This window comes from Parasteatoda tepidariorum, chromosome 10 (assembly GCF_982258835.1).
Source record: "Parasteatoda tepidariorum strain Cologne lab strain chromosome 10, Ptep-v5.0, whole genome shotgun sequence".
NCBI lineage: Eukaryota > Metazoa > Arthropoda > Arachnida > Araneae > Theridiidae > Parasteatoda > Parasteatoda tepidariorum.
The window spans coordinates 81325872-81343881 of record NC_141764.1 but is presented as its reverse complement, the minus strand read 5'-3'; the positions used below and the strand labels follow the sequence as shown (position 1 = coordinate 81343881).

Sequence of the window (18010 nt, the reverse complement as noted above, 5' to 3'; positions counted from 1 at the left end):
TATAGAAACGATAAATGTCTGCCGAATGTTAAAAAAAATGGTAAAAGAATCCTGAACATCATAAGTGATGATGTCCTCTATCGGCGCAACCGCTCCATATTCTTATATTTGGTTTCACACACTTTTTTTTTTCTCTTTTTGTCACACTTTTGGCAATGTCTAAAAATACTGCTTCTAGAAGACTGTGCATTATATTGATTATTTGCTCTTAATACAATCTTTCGTTTTGTAAAAGCTTTTTTGTTCCTAGTGATGATTATGTTGAGTGAATTCTTTATTGCTTTTTTCACCTTTTTTTGTTTATAGTTCTCAAAAATTGTGGTTTTAATTATATATTTATCTCTGTCAAGTAAAAGTCACAAATTTTATTAGATCCGTCTTTTATTTCTTCCTTTTTTTTTAATTATTCGTTTTTTTTTTCTGTAACTTTATCTATAATTATGCATAAAGATTTATTTTTTTCTAAAATTCCTAATCCTAAATATTGTTTTAATTTTATTAAAAAAATTTATTTATTTTTGAAGCGAAAAGTGTTTTTAAAATGTGTTGGTAATTTTGAATGAATAAAATCAGGTAAGTAATTCAACATCATTATATCTACCTGCAATGAAGGAACCTTAAATTCTTGGGAAAAAAGAAGGAAAAAAAGATTACTTGGAAGTTGAATTTTTTAAGTTTATATTTATTTATTAAGTTTATATTTTTTAAATTAAATATTTATCTTGTTGAAAAGAATAAAACTATTTAATTCTAAATTTATAAACATGTTTTATACATATGAATAAAACAGTGTTTCAATTTGTTTTTTAAATCTATTTTAAACTATGTTAATCCTCTATTCATAGCTTTTGTTGGAAATTTTTCAAATTTTACTTTAAAATTTTGTTTAACCATGCAAACTATTATTTTTTATTCAAAAATATATTATAAAAGTCATTGAGGGAAAAAAAAAACAGAATTTAGAATTCAGAAAGCGATTGCAGAGCGTTCTTTTTTTCTTTTCTTTTTTTCATTTTATAAATATTACTTTCATCATGATCCCGAATCCCTCTTGTCCCTTTCTTTTCTTCTTCTTTTCTTACTCTTTAAAAATTTGTAACGTTTATAAAAATTTAAAATGACTAGACCGGCAAAATATTACTATATTAATTTAATAAATCGTAAGACTTCATACTGTATTCTAAGTGCCATTTAAGTTAAGAAAAGACAAGGGGGAAAAAATCTCAGATGAGCAAAGACGTAATTTGTTAAATTTAGTAAAAATTTTATATAAATAGTTTTTGTTTGATTTTAATTTATTCTTAATGTTATTTTTTTCTCTTTTATCAATTGAAAATAATTTTTTTATTATCCTATAAGATATCGCTAGACTTGGGTTTTACTATAATTTTATTGTACCTGGTGATTTATGCGAGAGAAATTTTTATTGTTTTTAATATTTTGTAAAATTGCCAATAAATGTACTTAAATAAATGTGATAAAATTTTTCTTATTAAATCTACAAAATTCAAGTTTATAAATGAAAAATTAAATGGGGTCATTTTTCCCGCTTCATAATTGTACTCTTTCTGTATTTTCGTAAAATATCTTTTAAACTTTTTAACGCAGACGATGTTATTTAAAAAAAAAAAAAAAAAAAAAAAAACTCTAAGGAACGCTTTGACTTGAGTATTTTCACAATCGCATGTTTCACCAAAAAAAAAAAAAAATTCCAAAAGTTTAAATTAATAATCTTTTACTACCTTCGCACTTTCTTTTTTCTTTTTTTTCTCTTTAAATATTAAAAATTTGCATTATGTGATCAAAACTAGTCCGAGTTCCTTTCCTTATTATAGTAAGTTACAAAAAAATAAATAAATAGTGAATATTACTCATTTAAGTTATTCATTTTTAAAAGGTCATATCAGACGAATATCAATTTTCACGATTGTCTCTTTTACAATAGAAACCTATTAAAAATTTTACCATGCCATTTTTAATTATATAGGGCACCAATGATTCAATTTATTTCGATGCTACGATAAATCCTACAATGAGATTAAAACATTCAGTATTATGTTAGTTTGCAATTGTAACTTTTTGCAAATTGCCTCCTGAATCAAAATTTTTAAAAAGACTGGTAATGCAACTAGAGCATATTGTGAGTGTAAATTATATGTTTTGTGCTTTATTAGTTTCAGAGTTAGGTGGCCACAAAATAGGAAAAAATCGGAGAAATGACGAAGAATGCCATAAGACAGAAAAAATAATTAATTTGAGTAAAAAATTCTTAAAAGTCCACTAAATTTTCCTGAAAATTATTGTTCTGTATTAATTTTTAAAAAAAATAGAATTGTTTTATTTAAACTCTAATTAAAAGTATAAGAGTTTTTTAATATACTTCATGTATCAGAATAAGGCATAACTGAAAAATTAATAATAAAGTTTATGCCAACTGTTACAAAAAATCAGGAAAATTTAATAAAATCAGTCTGGAAGAGACTGATAATTTTTTTTCAGGGTGTCTGTGGCATCCTTGTAATGAAGATAATGGCTTGAAATATGTTTTTATATATATATATATTCCTGCAGAAAAAAGACACGTTATAAACATCAAATTTCAAACAATATCATTAAATTTGAATTTATTAAGCCTATATTAATATAATATAGCTATATATTAATTATTTGTTGAAATGATGTATTCATTCTACCTCGCCAAAAAAAAAGATATAAAAAAAATCTTATGTTTGAATTAGGTTTCTTTATTGAACTGCTACTACAATTTGCTAGGTCTGTATAAAATTCTTCATCTGCATCAAGCTGGTATAATAAAAATGATATGACGATAAAATAAATGAATAAAAATTTGTTCTTATATTTTAAAGTGAAAAAATATTCTGAAATTGCATCTAGTTTATTTTTTCTTACTGTTTATTGAAGTTATTGACTCGCATGGCGCAGGGGGATGAAGATAAATGAACTATAAACGGGTTAATATTATCTAACATTATAAGAATTTCAGTTTTAACTCTGATTTTTTTTCAATATGTGCAACTTTTTATTGATAGTTGTGGAATTTCATGTGTGTGAAATAAGGTGCTTTGTATCTAGGTCTATCGAGGAATCGGAACAAGTTCAAGGTCGCACTGTAGTGGCCTTGGCGAATTTTTAAAACGATAAGTTCGATAGCAAAAAACATTTGGAGCATCTGAAGCTTTTAATTCCGTTAATGCTGAAATTGTGTATTTAGTATCTATAGCATTGTAATGTGCCTTTTATTTAGTAAACTATTTTTTAACGACTAACAATTTTTATGCTCGCAATGGCGGTGAAAGCTCAAATATTAACTTTCTTGACGCAATCATCAGTTAAATGATCAATTAATGATGAATTATAATAAATTAAGGGACTTATGTGGGCCTCAACGCTGAAAAAAAGTTTTGTCAATTAAAAGTAATTTTACTATCCATATGAAAACTAACTGAACCTAAAACTTTTCTGAGAATTTCTAGAGGGTTATTCTATTTAATTTAAAACTGTGATAAATGATTTGTTTTTTATCGTTATAACTTAAATGCGTCTAAGTTTATTAAATTGAAAAAAATAATAATAATACAAATTTCTCTTAAGCTATTTTTAATTTGAAATGTGAATATGTGAAAGCTTGCGTAATGTAAATATGTAATGCATATTTGGTTTTTAAAGTAAATCCAGGAAATATATTAGTTTTAAAAATTTTATGATTTAAAAAAAGCTTCGATAAATGCTTCAAATTATTTTTGAATAAAATTTGATTTTTAACTTTAATGCATTTGAGCTAATTCAATTTTTTAGAAGGAAAATATAAACTTTTTTGACTATTTTAAATTTATTTACTGGTTAGAAGGTAATATTTTGTCCCTGGGCCGTAGGATGTGCACCTCTATTTTAACATTTTATTCTTATGAATTTTTTTGTTTTTTTTTTTTGTTTCAAACACTTGTAAAATTTATCATATTATTTGTCATTTTTTATTTTAAACCAGAGTTTCGGTTCGACAATTATAATTTTATTTGTTTATTTTATTGGTAAAATTATCATAGTTATGTTCATAAATTATATCCCACTCCATATTTCTTAACATTAATGGGAATTTTTCTAAAGCTACTAATAATCGCGAGATCTAGGAGAAATTTAGGTCCATTAACAGACTCTTAACAAAATGTGTTTATCGTTAAAACCCTTCACAAATTATTTTATTTTAAAGTCGTTTATGTTTTTAAGGCGTATTATTCGTTAAAAAAATGGAGTATATCACGTCTTTAATTCTTAATATTAAAACATACGACTCTTCGAAACACTTTCTCACAAAATTATAAATTTTTTCTCAAATATAAACCTTTTAAAATAAACAAGTTGTCGATTATATGTCGATTGTACTAGTTGATATTTATTAAATAATTCTTCGCATACTTAGAAAAAAGCTATGCAAAAAAAATTTATATTAGAACTAAATGTTGGCTAAAACTAATCTTGCAAAACCTATGAATTCATTAAAGAAATTTCGATCAAAAATTTTCGAATCACTTTTCCTATTAATTCTTCGAATTATTTTTAATTCGAATTATTTCTGTAGTTAGAATGGGTCGCTTGACAAAGTTAAGAAAATGCAAATGACTTATGTGTCGTTATCGGAAATTCTGCTTTTAGATGTCGTTAGAATCGATTGGAAACAATTATTTATCGATTATGGCAGATTTTATTTATCATTTACGAACATACTTAATAAAAAGTTAATAAAAAATAAATAAATTCTATGTGTTAACAAACATATTATTTCAATAAATACATCGAGAAAATTTCGATCTAGAGAACTTCCGAGCAACAACTATTCTCAGAAACAGATTTCACAACTATCTGTGAATTTTCCTATTAATTCTTCGAATTACTTCTAATTCTAACTAATACTTTTTCTCATGAATTCGAAGAAAAAAATTCCTTTTCTCATTCATCTGTTGGGTCGTTTGACAAAGTTAAGAAAATGCAAATGACTTATGTCTCGTTTTCGGAAATTCTGTTTTTAGATGTCGTTAGAATCGAATGGAAACAATTATTTATCGATTATTACAGATTTTATTTATTATTTACGAACGTACTTAATAAAAAGTTATTAAAAAATAAATAAATTCTGTGTGTTAACAAACATATTATTTCAATAAATGTATCGAGAAAATTTCGATCTAGAGAACTTCCGAACAACAACGATTCTCAGAAACAGATTTCTCAACTATCTGTGAATTAGGAAAATTGATTTGGTATTCTCATTCATCTAATTGTTTAAACGGATTGCTTGACAAAGTTAAGAAAATGCAAACGACATTTGATTCGGTATCGAAAATACCCAGTTTTCGATGTCGCTAGAATCGAAGCAGTAACTTTCTCTTTGTCGTCTGCATCCCAAGAGCAATAAAAAGAAAAATGTTCAACTTTTCCTCCATCGTCCAAAAGTTCGGCGGAGGGAAAACGGGTGAACATTTTAACGTAAGTGCCTCGGCTCAAAGGAAAGGGAAAATCGATAAGTTGCGCCTGCGCGTTGGCTTCTTGCTCACCCATCTCCAGAGAAGAGCAGGTGGGTGAAAAAAAGGAATAGTTTTAGGATGAAACTTGCTCTTCTGAGCCCTACAAACTTTGTTGCAAGCTTTTTTGCCCTGCGTTATTCCAGCTCTGTTGAACCATTGATAACTAAATATTTTTTAGCGTTAACTTCCATGAAGATATTTAATGAATCTTTTTTTTCCCTTTTATTTTTGTTGTATGTTTTTTAATTCCATCGAGATTTCGTTAGTAAATTATTTCTAAGATTTTTTTTTTGTCTATGCCTCAATGTTGAATTAGAAATCGATGACGAAGATCAACTTGAGAGGGGGGCGTTTTCACTAATAATTTTGGAAAGCATTATTATCTTATTTTAAAAAAAATCAGTAAAACAACTTTAAAAGTAAAATCTCGTGATCAAACAATAATTATTTAAATTATTATTAAATTATTTAATTATTAAAATTATTAAATAAACTAAATTGAACACAACTTTTCAAACTTTTTTAAAAATATTTTTTAAATAAACAGCTATTAATATTTCATATTGAAGCAAAAAGATTTAAAATTATTATTATTTTTTCCGATTGTTTAAAATGCACAGATAAATTTTCCATGGTAACTTTTTTTCCACTTAATTCAAATTATCATTTTTCTTCTTAACTTTTAAAATTAAATTATTTAATTCTAGTGCAATATACTTGCATTTTTTTAAAAGGTTATTTTGAATTATTTTTTACATCTCTCAAGCTATTGGTGCAGATTAGTGTCATTTTAAATTATTAAAAGGAAGTTGACTTAAGTTTTCTATTGATATCTGTTTAATATAGAATTATTTAAATTAGGTTACTCAAGGACTTTATTTTTGTGCTTAAACCTTTAAGTGATATTTTATATCCAATGTTTTCCATTTTCTTTAAAAATTTCGAATTTGAGAAGAAAAAAATTTTGCTTTCTATGAAAAATCAGTATTTCAAGAAAAAATTTTGTACTTTTGTAGTTTGTTTTTCAAATTTAGAAATTGCTGGTTCTACACGAACTTTAACAAAGAAAGCCTTTGCAACCATCATTTTGTTTAATATCACTTTGGAAAACTAATTCTTACAACTCACTAGTATGAGTAGTATAATCAAAAACTTTCTTTAGAAAAGGCATAAAAATTTAAAATATCTCTAATGTTTCCTAAATTGTTAGAGAACTTGAAACAGTGCATATGACTATTTTCGTTACTCATTATAAATTAAGATTTTATTTTTTGAACACTCTTTACTTTTTATTAATATCAGAGAGACAGTACTGTAACAAAAATTTTAGTATTTATTTTATTATGGTCGTCATAAAATAATTAAAAGTAACAAAGGAGACTTAGATTTTCATCTCATATGAAAGCAGTAAAAATACTTTCTTAATGAAAAATTTTGTTATTTTCGTACTAAACAATAAAAGAGATACGAAGGTAAAATAAAACATAGAAAGTATAATTTTGTGGTGCTTCAACTGAGGAGTTATAATTATCGACCATGTCAACCTTCAACGATTAAAAGGTACCTCAAGATAGAATCAAGTTAGCATGTCTTATATTCTAGTGAATTGGTATTTAATATTTATAGTGGTAGTTAGGCCACACAACTCTAATAATAATGGTGTCTCACGTTAGCTCTGTAAAAAGTTTCTTTTTAAGATATTTAGATTAACGTCAACTAATTCTCTCAATATTTAAAAAAATAATAATCCTTCAATTTTAATTACATAGAAATTATTGCAAATAGAATAATGTTAAAACAACTCAATATATCAATTTGATTAAATAAAAAGATCAATTTGGAGCCATCGAAATTTGTTTTAAAACTTGTTTTTATTAGAATATCTGAAAATTATTTTATTGTTATAAATTTTCTATAAAGTTATCAAAACTAAAATTTCTGTCACCAGTTATTCTACTTTAACTGTTTTTAAAGATTATATGCTTCTTTTAAAAAAAGCTGTGTGATCTTTTTTTTTAATTCAGTTTTTAATAATTTTATTTATTACATTCATGTAAATAAAATTATCATGTATTTTGCATACTTGGGCCTCTCAAACTTTTAATGATTGCATCTTTGTGGGAGAAAATATGATTATTATATAAAAAGTTTGTCTAATCATATGTTATTTTACATGCGCAGTTTTACAAAGTCTGCAGTATCTAGGAAATACTGTCAAAATTTTTAAATATTAAATTAAAATAAAACTACACTGGTTATCATAAATTAAGGAAAATTCACAAAAATCGCGATAACTCAAGAAATTACACATGGAATTTTATGAAACTTACCCACAATATACAACACATAGTAAGGTATTAAACAACATAAAAAGAAATTATCAGACATTAATAGTAGTATAGAAATTAGCACATGTATAAAATAAACAAATTGGAAGTATCGGTTTGCAATAGAAAAAGTACCTTTAATATGGAATATGATTGCCTCTAGAAGCAATACAGCACAAACAGCGATGTGTGATGCTTTCAATTATGCGGTCTATCAGTTCAATAGGAAGTGAGAGCCATTGCTCTTGTAAAGCAGTTGCAAGCGTGGCAAGGGTCTGAGGGGGCGGATTGATGGCAGATACACGCCTCCCTAGAGCATCCCAAACGTGCTCGATAGGATTCAAGTCCGGGGATCGAGCTGGCCACTCCATGCGAGTAATTGTTTCCTGTTGAAGATAATCATCAACAATGCGAGCTCTGTGTGGTCTTGCATTATCGTCCTGTAACAGGAAGCAATCACCAATTGCCCCGGCATATGGGCGCACATAAGCATCAAGGATGTTGTCTCGATAAACCTGAGCATTCACGGTTCCCCTTGGAAAGACATGGAGGTATGTGCGCCCTCCTAAGGATATGCCTCCCCAAACACAGACACTGCCTCTTCCGTATGCATCTCTTTCACGGATGTTTGATGGATGATAACGGGTCCCAGGTTCTCTCCATATCAAATAACGTCTACTGTCACTTTCTAGACTAAACCTGGACTCATCCGTAAAGAGAACAGGCCTCCATTGATCTGACGTCCAGTGGACATGTTGTCGGGCCCACTGCAAACGGTCTCTCCTATGGCGTGATGTGAGCGGCACGCAAATGGCTGGTCGTCTCGCATACAGACCACCTTCGTGGAGCCTTCTGCGCACAGTTGACGTTGACACCAACCTTCCGGTGGCTGCAGCAAGAGAGGATCTAAGATGTGTCGGAGTAGCGGTTCTATTCCTGCGTGCACTTAATGTCAAATATCGGTCATCGGCACTGGTCGTAACAGTTGGCCGTCCTTGACTGAACCTCCTAGATGCCGAATCTGTGGTTTGAAATTGCCTCCAAAGTCTATGAACCACAGATGGACTCACATTTAGCCATCTGGCCACTTCTGATTGACTCTGCCCTGCCTCTAGTCTCCCGATGGCTCTCCATCGTAGTTCTTCAGGCAAATGATGCCTAGAGGTCATTATTACGAATTGGCTATCTCAGATTTTCAATGTCGCAATCACAGTAAAATTTGTGTGCTTTCTCTCAAACTTGGACTTTTATGCTCCAGGCAGATGACGTAAGCCGAGTGCAGCGCCACTAATTTGCATATTGCAATTTTACTCAGCTACTCTTAGTGGACAACATATGCAAATTTTGCACGGTTTGGCTTACTTTTGAAAGAGTTATCGCTATTTTTGTGATTTTTCCTTAATTTATGATAACCAGTGTATTTGGTACCTCTAAATAATGTTTCTAATTAGTTACGAAATATTTAATTATTTTTCAAATTACTAATGCAATAATAAGCAAAATTGTTTGCTGTATTTAAGAACAAATTCTTGTGGAAGTTTATTTTATGCAGACAATTAATAACAATAATTTCATTTTTCAAGTTATAATTATAAATTCAAATATAAATTATGAATTAAATTTTTGATTTAAAAATTTGGTGTTGTAATTATTACGAACTTTTAACTCTCCTTAAATTTGAAATTGTTTAAAAGTATTTTAAACATATACCATAAAAATTTCTGAAAAAGAAAACTAAATTAAAAATTTATGCCTGAAAAAGCTAAATTAAAGCTGAAATGTAGTCTGCAAGCAAGAAGAAAGGGTCAATATTTTAATATTATCTTTTTCTTCCTGATCGAATCATTATCCTATGTTCTACTGTATGTACTTTAACATTTTTAAAATCTCTTATTTTCTTATAGAAACAAGTTGTTGAGGGCTTGAGAAAAAATCTAGAAAAGCCTAGTCCAAATACATGTTCCACAAATGTTGCAGCATTTACTGTTGCTTCACAATCACCTAGACCACAAACACCAAATCAAGAAACACAAGTTGTAGGCTCACAGAGGAGTCCTCTAGCAAATAATAAACTGACAACGGTAAGTAAATACCTTTTGTGTACTTCCATGTCTAATTACTTGTAGTTAATTTGATTAACATGTTGAAAGATAGCATAACTGTACAATGTTAATGACAATTCTCGTCAATTGACAAAATATTTTCCAGCTCTTCAGAATTATTTGTTAAAGCTCCATTTGGTGTAAAGAAAAATGGAGATCATCCAGCTCTCTGTTTTAACAAATAATTCCAAAGATGCTGTACAGCTTTCCTTCACTTGTGAGTAACATTCTTGGTTTCTGCACAGCTTCCCTTCAATTATGAATAATATTGATGCATAGTACACAGCTTCCCTTTAACTGTGAATGACATTCTTGAATGCTGTACTACTGTTCTGCAATTGTGAATAACATCCATGGACATTGTACTGCTTCCTTTCAATTACAAATAACATACATTGATGTTGTACAACATAAAATTATTTGTACAACTTAACCTAAAATTCTTTGTACAACTTAATCTAAAAATTACAATATTTAATGTTGTGAAGAAATTAACATTATAATAATGCTAATTTCAATATCAATTATATAATTTATATTTTGATGGCATATTTCAAGCAGCATCGTTTGAAAACACAAAAGAGTTCATAATTAAACACCTGACTATATTTGTTAGAAATAGTTAGTAGTTTTGTAGGAAGTAAAAAGGCAAACAATTAAGTTTTCTGTAGTAATTATGTTTCTTTGTTGTGCATTAGTTCCTTCTTATCCATTGCGTCTATAAATATGAACACTATTTTATAATTAAATTTTAAATTACAAGTTGATATGTAAACTACTTATGAGTAGTGAAACACATCATGATTCAATCATTCTTTTATTGATTTGTAAATCATTACATTCTACCACACTCTTAATCTTCATAAAAACAAGCTGTAAGAAGTGCATAAGTCAAGAAACAAAACTATATCTAGCTTTGTTGCTAAGCTACAAATTTACTTCTTTCCAATTTATAAAATTTCCTAAGAGTTCACTCTGCTTTACAAATCTGAAAATGTTCGAATAGCTTTCAGTAAACTACTTTTTGGGCTTTGTTATAATGAAATAAGGCTTTTAACTACAATAGCGTAGAATATAGTGAAAGTTAAGAGAATGAACCTAGAAAGTCTTCTAATTTTAGAGTGGGTCAGAAGTTGTTTGAGATAGATTCAAATGCTTTATTTTTTTTCTGGAACTAAATCGAGGGTGACCAATCTTTTGTATGTCAATTGCTAACTTTTTAGACAGATGAGTTGGAATGCATCATTAAATTGTTCAATGCATTGTTCATTGCACAAATAAATTATCTCCACTTCTTGACATATCAAAGCTTATCACCTTAAGTTTAAGTGACAAAGCTCTTGTGTTAGTCACAACTTTTTATGTTTGGATTAAATTATGAGTAATAATAATAAATGTAATAAGTATGAATAATAAATAAAAAGATTAAAAAAATTATTCAAAACTTATCTTATAAATGAAATTTTATTAAAAAAAAGCAAAAACACTTCTGAAGTTCTGTTTATCTATTACATCTGACATTTTGGTGATTTTCCTTAAAATTTGTGGAACACATAATCAATATTTCAGATTAAAAAAAATTTTAAAGCCATATCAGAATTTTTGCATCCTCCTGGGCATGCCAGGCAATTTAACTTGCAAGCTCCCTTGGTACATATATATATATAAAAGAAATTATATTTGCGAGCATTGCTTAAACTTTTCTGAAATTTTTAAGTGTATGTTTCATTAAAAATTGTCAGATATGAATTTATTCATGTGTTTACATTCAATTTAAATAATGTCCTATCTCAAATTTTCAAATCTTTTCTGTTTGCAACTCTATTTTGCAGACCCTAGTGACTAAGCCCATAACTAACTGTATAAATACAGTACGCCAAACAGTGCCTCCAACAATAAACAATATTGCCACTCCTGCAGCTACTACATTTACTTTCAAAGCTCCAATGGGTACAGTTGTCCTGCCGAACTGTTCAACAGCTGCTGCCAGTACATTGCTGACAACAAAAGTTGCTGAACATCAAAAAATTCATCCAGTACTTGTAGTGCCATCTCCGTCCAATCGTACTGCTGATGGTGCACAAGTATTGCTAAATTTGGTTCCACCAATCAGAGTGCCTCAATATCCTCCGCCTTCACCTCGTACCCCTGCTCCTCCAGTTGTATGTATCTTTACTTCTGATTGTTAAATTAAATTTTTAATTAACAAGATAGTTTCCTAATAATTCATTAAATTAATTGTAATTGCTGGAGGAAAAAAAATTTCTTTCAAATTTTGGACATAATTGTTTTTAAAGTTGAATTTTAATGTGAAGATAAATCTTTTTATAATTCTGCCAAATAATTAAAATATTGCATTTTCTGGTGTACAAGTCAACTCCCCATTTTTAATTTCAAAAGAGTTTATGTGTGCGTCTGGTATATGAATCGACTACTGATTTCACATTATGTAAAGAACTAATCAAATTTCTTATCAAATATAGAATTCTATTGTAGGCAGAAAAAAGCAAGTAATTAGTTTTCAGAATTAAAGACAATCAAGGATCTTTTCACTACCTTATATTATAAAACATAAAGGGTGTGTAGCATTTTTAAAAAGTACTTAAAGGTGCTTATTTTCGTTTTTTGAAAGCCCTTTAAGGGGCTTTTTTCACTTGGTGTTTTTAAAAAGTGCTTAATTTTCCCTTTTCCAAAATGAGAATTTTTTTCTTCACCTTGTCGATTTTCGCCACGTATTATGCATTTTCTCATTGTTCTATTCAACGTTTTTACAATTCGTTCACCCACAATCTATTTCGGTGTACTCTTGGTCCATAGCGTATGAAAGCGCTAATCATTTTACCGGTTTGATAAAATACTCGTGAGTCCGCTTGTGTACTCAGCTGAGTTTGATGAGATTATTGCACTCTCATGTGCAACTCAGCTGCATTTCTCAATTTCAGGCTTCATTTCCACCCTCTGATATCGAATTGAAAAATCTCTTGATCATTTTATAATGACTAATTAATCAAAAAAAGAGTTCTTTGTCAGAAACTAGTTATTTTATCATAATTATGTAAAGGAAAATTATTTTGCATTTTGCTAATGTATATAGTGCTTAAAAATATTTTTTGAGTGCTTGAAAAGTACTTAAAAGGTGCTTATTTTTTGTTGAAAGATATGGCTATGCACCCTGATAAAATTTATAGGTAAAATAATGTGTACTATTCAGACTACATGCCAATTTTTGCTTTTTCACTCTCAAGTATTCTATTACTGCTTCTCATGAATTCTTGATATTCAATCAGTTTGAAGAATGTAAATCATTTTTCTGATGATTGGCATTTTCTTCCAAACATTCTAGATGCTTGAAAAAATGTTGATACAGTGAAACCTCACTGGAGCGACCACTATCTGTTCCACAGTGAAATGGTTGTTAATGGAGGTTGGTCGTTCTTAGGGGATATCTCCATTGACTTCAAAATGTTATCGAAGATACATGATTTTTAACAAAAGATTTTAATTTTAGTCAATGTCATTTTCTTGGTGCGGAAATGTCACTTGTACTGGCATCATTGGATGGTGTCGAATCCTTTGTAAAATCGGACGCAATAATCGACATATAAAGGTTTTGGTTGTGTTATTCTAACGTTGCTTTTTTGTACAGTTATTAAAGAAATCATGATTTAAAAAAAAAAAAACAATGAAAAGAAATCGGATTTATTTTATTGGAATTTTTTTTTTAATTAGATAACTAGTAATTTTTTAAAAATATTACATTCTTACAGACATAAAATATGCAATTTAAATGTAAAGTAACAAATATATAAGATTAAATTTTAAAGATGTTAAATGTAATTGAAATACTTGACTAAAATTGTAAGTATTACTTAAAATCTTTGGAAATGATATATCTTTCAAATGTACATTCAATAAAGTATTTCAATATCATATTATAAAATTAACTATCTTGTAAAATGAATTATTGTATATTTGATGAATATTAGACTATTTTAGTAGTTTACCATTCAACACAAGTTAAGACACTCATATTTAGAAGGGGGAGGGGGAAATGAAATGAGTAAAATTAAATAACTGGAAAGGTTATTAGATTTTAAGGGATATTTTTAAAAAACTGTATGAAAATTTTTTATTTATGCATTTGTGAAATTGAAAGAGTAACGATATGGTTAAAGAAAACTTACTCCAGATAAATTAAATATTTTAGATCAGGGGTCTGTCCAGGCCGAATTTACTACCTTTTAGCGGTACCTTCACAAATTCAACTTTAGGAAAAACGGTAGTTTCACAAATTCAACTTAAGGAAAAACGGTAGTTTCACAAAATACTTTTTCTTAAAATTTTGTTTTTGTATCCCTTAAGAAACGATAAATCCATATTTTTACCATATTTTTGTGTTGATTTTTTTTATATAATTTTAAATTTTTCACAAATTATGTCTAAATTTTCACAAAATAGGTACCTCTCAGAAAAACCTAGACAGACCCCTGAAGATAATACCATAACGTATTTAACTCTTTCTAAAATATCATTTAGGCATGAAATTTAGGGACTAAAAAATTAGCTTAATGGATTTTCATTTCCCAATTTATTACTAGTTTTAGTGTGTATCTACTTAGTCTAGAGTGTACTAAACCTTACTCAGAAAATTATAAATAAACATGATGCGTAGAGTTTTTAAAAAATACTTAAAGGTGCTTATTTTCAATTTTTATTTTTAAAATCCCTTAAAGGTGTTTTTTTCATTGGGTGTTTTTAAAAAGTACTTAATTTTCCCTTTTCCAAAATGAGATTTTTTTTCTTTACCATGTCGATTTTCACCACGTGTTACGCAAAAGCGTGCTTTTCACATTGTTCAACGTTTTCACAATTTATTTTGGTGTACCGTTGGTCGATAACGTCTGAAAGCGTCAATAATTTTACATGTTTGATGAAATACTTGTCAGTTCACATGTGCGTCTACTGAGCTGGGTTCAGTGAGACTATTGCACTCTCATGTGCAACTGTTGCATTATGCAAGATATTTGCTATTTTAGGCTTCATATTTCACCCGCTGATATCGAATCGAAAAGTCTCTTGACCATTTTATAATGGCTAATATGATCAAGAAAAGAGTTCCTTCTCAAAAACTAGTTATTTTATCATGTTCATGTAACGTCTTTGAAAAATATTTTACATTTTGTTAAAGTATATAGTGCTTAAAAATATTTTTGAGTGCTTAAAAAGTACTTAAAAGGTACTTATTTTTTGTTAAAAGATTTGGCTAACCTTTCCCTGAAACACAAGTAAGCAAGTATTTTCTTGTCTGTAACTGCATAAAAATTAGAATTTCAAATATATAATACACCATTTCTCTGGTGACATTTGAAATACACCTTTATCAAAAAAATATCGAAATAGAAAGAATCTTTCCTAGCCATATATAGCATAACTAATGCTGTAAAGTTAATCGAATTTTCTTCTCAGCTTAGGCAAAATCTTTCTTTTCATATTCATTTCTTATTTTGTCTGATAAATGTGAACCAATCAAACAAATAAATTAGGAAATTACATCATATCACTTAATTGATGCATTGGAAAAAAGTTTGCATGTTTTTTATACAGTGACCTCTCACTTATGCACCACCTCTTTTATGCACCTTTTTCATTTATACGAAGATTTTTATAGGTCCCAGAACATTAGATAGGAAAATAATGATAAACATCCTTCGTTTATGCGTCGCTCTAAAAATAAATTTTTCAATTATGCCCCGAAATTTTAGGCTAACATTTAAATTTTTTAATCCTTTAAATATTTTTTCTTTTTTAAAAAAAATGTCTTAAATGAAAAATGAAGAAAATAAGCAATCCTTGTTACAGATACAAAGAAATATATGTTGTTAGATCCAATTGAATTTGCTTCCCCCTGTGACCTTTTCATTTTTGCTGTTTCTGGAAAGACATTCTTTCTAGAATTTTGAATAGAGTGTCTTATCTGTTACGCCAACAACAATGAAAGCGCATTCATCTCTTAGAAAGTGACCATTCCTCTTGTCCAGAGGTTAGTTTTACACCCGTGCTGTTTTCTAGAGAAAAAAAAAGACACCTGGAATACGAAAGATGAAAGAGACCGCGATCACTTACTTGCAGTCAGATGGACATTATGAGTAAATAAAAGGTGATCTGTTTTGACAGAAGTACTTGAACAACATATTGTGCAGCATATTATGACGTCAAGTACTTTTCTTAGAAATTTATCATGTGATGTTTCACTCCCTCCCATAAAACTCAAATTTTTTGTGAAGAACTGTTCATTTATATCTAACTAAAACTTGTGAACGATGAGAACGTGGTGGATGATGCTGACGAGATGATAAAGTTCCTCCAAATCACGCAGCAGTATTGAGAGCTTTAGACACTATTCATGACTATTTACAATTTAATTTTGCTTCTGAAACTCCCCCTTATCCCATTTATATGAACTGGAAAAAACTGTTTTTGAATAACGTCGGCAAAAACAAATACAAGCATGTATTCAGATTATTTTGTAAGAAAATAAATTGTCTTAAGGTATGTTAAATTTTTTCTTTGTATAATTATAGTAAATACCAAAACAGTATAAATATTAACATTTAATCTTTAGAAACATATTTATTCATATTGTCACTGCAATTTACGTTGCGTTTTCGAATTTTGAAGTTTTTCACTTATGCGCTTTTTTCTCTTGGCCCCTTGCACCGATGCATAAGTGAGAGTTCACTGTATGTTGTAAAGCAGTTTTGATAACTGTATGATAATTATAAAAAGTGTGAAAATCATTTCTGATTCTACTGATGAAGAATGCATGGAAAAGAGGGTATTTTATTTATTTTAAAATAGCTTCCCTTCTCTAAAAAATATATACACTTATTGGCACAGAATTTATTTTAAATAAGTAACTAATTTTAGTTGCAATAACTTTGACACAAAAATGATAAATTGTTATATGAGATGTTAAGAGGGAAAATTTTTTGTTTTAAATCGGTGTGCCCTACTTTTATTTATCTTATAGCCTAAGTTAATTTTTTATATTTCGGAAATTTTTTTTATTAAAATGTCATATACCAAGAAAGATTTTTTCTTTTGGTAGTCTATTAGACGAAAGGTCGGTAGTCTATTAGACGAATGTTTAGTTATCTGGAGTTAATAAAATTAGACATATTAAGATACTTATTGTAAATTATTTTGTACAGCTAGATTATAGTTTTTGTGGTATTCAATACCTATTTTTAATGTTTTTCTTGCCAAAAATATGATTGCTGAGATTTTGCATGCCATAACAGTTGGATGAAATGGCTTTAATTTAAAATTTTAAATAGTTAATCAATGATTTATGTTGGATTTTTATATTGTTCCTATTTTTGAAATCTCTCTCTTTGTTTTGTTTTTAAGCAGACTTGCCAAAAGAATACAGCTATAAATAGCTGTAATCCCATAGCTGTAGCCAACACCTCCACTACATTTCAAACAACTCAATTCTATGTCAACTCGGATTCTTCATGTGACAGTCCACCTGCCACCCTGAGTGACAAATTTCAACCAAATAATACAATTGATACTATAGAAAACAAATTGGAACAAAAAGTAAGATTTTAAATTTTTAATTGCAATTTTTTGTTATACTTTTAAGTATGTGTAAATAAATACATATACTTTTATAAGCAAATATGTAGTTGATGCTCAGTATAACAACCTTGGTCATCCAAATGCATGCAAAGAAATGTCATGGGTGAGATTGCCATATTATGAATATGGAAATATGCCACAAATATTTACTCATACAATAAAAAATACTAAATTAATTTGATGAAGAGATAATTTTACTCTATTAAGTCTTAATTATATTTTTGAAATCAGTGAAAAATTAAAAAACATATTAAAAAGATTATGTTTAAAAAAGCATCACAGCAAAAAAATTTCTCTAAATACTTCAGAGGAAAAGTTATAGAAGTTTTAATGTTACTTATCATTATTCCTGTCCATAAAGATTCTGAAGTTAATAAAGGTTTTTTTTTTCTTCATT

At 28.5% G+C, this 18010-nt stretch overlaps 1 protein-coding gene across 4 annotated transcripts in view; it reads left to right on the top strand.

The window, feature by feature from the left end:
* LOC107456426 (PHD finger protein 21A) overlaps positions 1-18010 on the top strand; it is a 39528-nt gene that overhangs the window by 13087 nt on the left and 8431 nt on the right. The window contains exons 4-6 of one of the 4 annotated variants that reach the window (XM_016074286.4): positions 9772-9948; positions 11802-12131; positions 17383-17571. In XM_016074286.4, the coding sequence (XP_015929772.2) occupies positions 9772-9948; positions 11802-12131; positions 17383-17571 (696 nt within the window). Of the gene's footprint in view, positions 1-9771; positions 9949-11801; positions 12132-17379; positions 17572-18010 lie in introns of all 4 variants that reach the window. The other 3 variants (XM_016074285.4, XM_016074287.4, XM_087153191.1) reach the window with 3 other exon arrangements.